Here is a 2,597-nt window from a genome sequence, read left to right as displayed (position 1 = left end):
CCCTCACTACTCAAATTCAACAGTATGCACTGTAAATCTATTTAAATTTTGTCTTTGTCATGACAAAGTATATATTTTATCATTTCATATTTTTCTATATTCATGATTTCATATTTGGAAAAAAAAATACGTTTCTCAGCATTATTATATATTGAACCCATAATGATAGGAATACCATGTTTATGAGTGAGAGTGAGTGAGTGTGTGTGTGTGTGTGTGTGTGTGTGTTTGGCATGATGGGAAGGCAGATGGTCTCTTCATAAGGGATGTCTGGTCCAGATGGCCAGTGTGTCTGTGTGAGTAGTGGTGGTCCAGTGACTTACAACACACGCAAACGCTGAAGTGCATAATAATTGAATGTGTAACTGCACACAAATCTTCTGATCTGCCCTTCTCGCTCTGCATCTCGACTTGGTCTTTTGGTCTAGACGGGAAGGCCCTTGTTCACTAGTGTTTCACCACTGGATATAAAGAAGGAGCAGCCAGTGAAACACAGCTAAAGGACAAACTAAAACATCAACGTATTCAGATACTCCGGTGGATCAGAATCATCTGAGAAGGATGAGTGGCACATGGTTAGCTCTTCTCTGTCTCATGGGCCCCCTGCTGGTTCGGGGCCAGAATGACACAGAGCCCATCGTGCTGGAAGGAAAATGTTTAGTCGTTTGCGACTCCACTCCAACCACAGAACCTGCTGGGAATGCTTTGGGAATGTCGGTACGCTCCGGAAGCAGCCGCATCGCCTTCTCGGCTGTGCGGAACAACAACCACGAACCGTCTGAGATGAGCAACCGCACCATGACCATATACTTCGACCAGGTAACGAAGCATTGGATATGTGACAGCTCCTTCCTTTAGCTGCTTTATCAGCAGTGCACTAGCCGACAAGTGCTGAAAAACATCAGAGGGTCCTGGTTTCCATGTGTCTTTTTGTATTCCATCAAAGGTTCTGGTGAACGTTGGGAGTCATCTCGATCCGGCACGGAGTGTTTTCCAGGCTCCTAGAAAAGGAGTGTACAGCTTCAGTTTCAATGTGGTGAAAGTTTATAACAGACAAACTATACAGGTGAGTCAAAAGATCCATTCAGGGTACCATTCATGAACACTTACGCAGGAAAAATATCTGTTGTTTTATGAATACTTACTGTCTTTTTAAAATTTTCTGAATATTTAAAGAATAGTTCAGCCAAAAATGTGCTCCCCCTCAGGCAGACACTGATGCAGTGCTACATTTCTACAAACCTGATGAAGAAACAAACTCATCCTGATCTCACATGACCTGAGGGGGAGCTCATTTTCAGCACATTCTCATTTTTAAGTGAACTATTCCTGTAATTGTCTTTGTAGTGACAGAGATGTTCCTACTAATGAAAACTGCTCGGATCAGCAGTACCCCAAATGGTTTTGCTTCTCAGCGAGCCAACACTGCACAATAATTGTTCACTGCACAAATGGCCATAAAATTCTATTGAAAATAATATTACAATATTATAAGAAGTCCTTATTTTCTGGCTCTCCGTGCAGGTGAGTCTGGTGTTGAACGGTTGGCCGGTGGTCTCGGCCTTCGCCGGTGATCAGGATGTGACGCGTGAAGCAGCGACCAACGCCGGTCTGGTTACGATGGAGAGAGGAGACAAGGCCTACCTCAAACTGGAGAGAGGAAACCTGATGGGCGGCTGGAAATACTCCACCTTCTCCGGCTTCCTGGTTTTTCCCTTATAGAAAGAAGTTCATGCAGAAAACAGAGGCATTGATAGAAAGAACATATTCAGCAGAAGGACGTGTTTGAAGGAGAAAGAGTTCATAAGTCTTCAGACAATGATGATTCTTCTGTTCATGCTGGGCTTCTTTCTCTTTCTATCTTTTCTTTATGCATGAACATGTTGTTGAGGTCAGGGATGCATGTTCTATGGCACTTTCCACTAAAAAGGGGTTCAAAAATGTTCATTTTTTTAACAAAGTGTCAGTGAACGGTGCTAAACCTTCAGGTTTTGGTGATCAATAACCTCAGGATGTCAAATTAAATATATAATAAATGTTTTCTTTTCATTTTGAATTTGCAAATTTTGCAATCCTGTAACCTAAATTTTGGACGTTTTTGACATTTTCAATTAGCTTAAATTAAGATTCAAATTAAATAGGCTAAATTTATCAACTTAAAATAAATAAATAAATGACTAGAATTAACAAACAAACCTGGAAGGGGAAACAAGGACACACAAAAAAAGTGAAACTCCTCCAGGTTGCACACAATAAATCCAGATAAATATAACATTTTTGGTGATTAAACATCAATTACAAATATTTTACTACTACAAAGCGTATATCAATTCAGCAGATTTTGTCACAAAAATGGCAATGATTTTAATTGTTCGATGCAGGCAAGAAATTTGTGATGCCTGAGGCTGGAAAGGACAAAAAAAAATAAAAATCAAACTGATGTTTAAAACAAATACGTCTAACTGTACAATAAAATTATGAAGTCTTAAAGCATGAATGATTCTAAATTGGCGCTTCCTTTGTTTTAAACAACAAACAAAAGGATATATATTTATAATATCAGTCATTACATCTTAATTGATCATTACATAAATAAT

General features: G+C 39.4%; 1 protein-coding gene across 1 annotated transcript; it reads left to right on the top strand.

The window, feature by feature from the left end:
• The first annotated feature begins 328 nt into the window (after positions 1–328).
• On the top strand, positions 329–2,059 carry LOC107720503 (cerebellin-1-like). Its single transcript, XM_016528230.1, has 3 exons — positions 329–819; positions 947–1,066; positions 1,525–2,059. The coding sequence occupies exons 1-3, from the start codon at positions 562–564 to the stop codon at positions 1,720–1,722; spliced, it is 576 nt and encodes a 191-aa protein (XP_016383716.1). The 5' UTR covers positions 329–561; the 3' UTR covers positions 1,723–2,059.
• The last annotated feature ends 538 nt before the right edge of the window (positions 2,060–2,597 follow it).

The sequence above is a fragment of the Sinocyclocheilus rhinocerous genome, unplaced genomic scaffold (assembly GCF_001515625.1).
Source record: "Sinocyclocheilus rhinocerous isolate Xijiao unplaced genomic scaffold, SAMN03320098_v1.1 scaffold691, whole genome shotgun sequence".
Classification (NCBI taxonomy): Eukaryota; Metazoa; Chordata; class Actinopteri; order Cypriniformes; family Cyprinidae; genus Sinocyclocheilus; species Sinocyclocheilus rhinocerous.
Note: the sequence above shows the minus strand (reverse complement) of the source record. Positions and strands in the feature narration are given on the sequence as shown.

What these genes read in the sequence shown, in the direction of transcription:
- LOC107720503 (XM_016528230.1), top strand. Translation starts at nt 562, where the DNA reads ATGAGTGGCACATGGTTAGCTCTTCTCTGTCTCATGGGCCCCCTGCTG. An exon ending in TGACCATATACTTCGACCAG is followed by an intron (nt 820 to 946) that starts GTAACGAAGCAT and finishes ATTCCATCAAAG; the next exon opens with GTTCTGGTGAACGTTGGGAG. An exon ending in ATAACAGACAAACTATACAG is followed by an intron (nt 1,067 to 1,524) that starts GTGAGTCAAAAG and finishes CTCTCCGTGCAG; the next exon opens with GTGAGTCTGGTGTTGAACGG.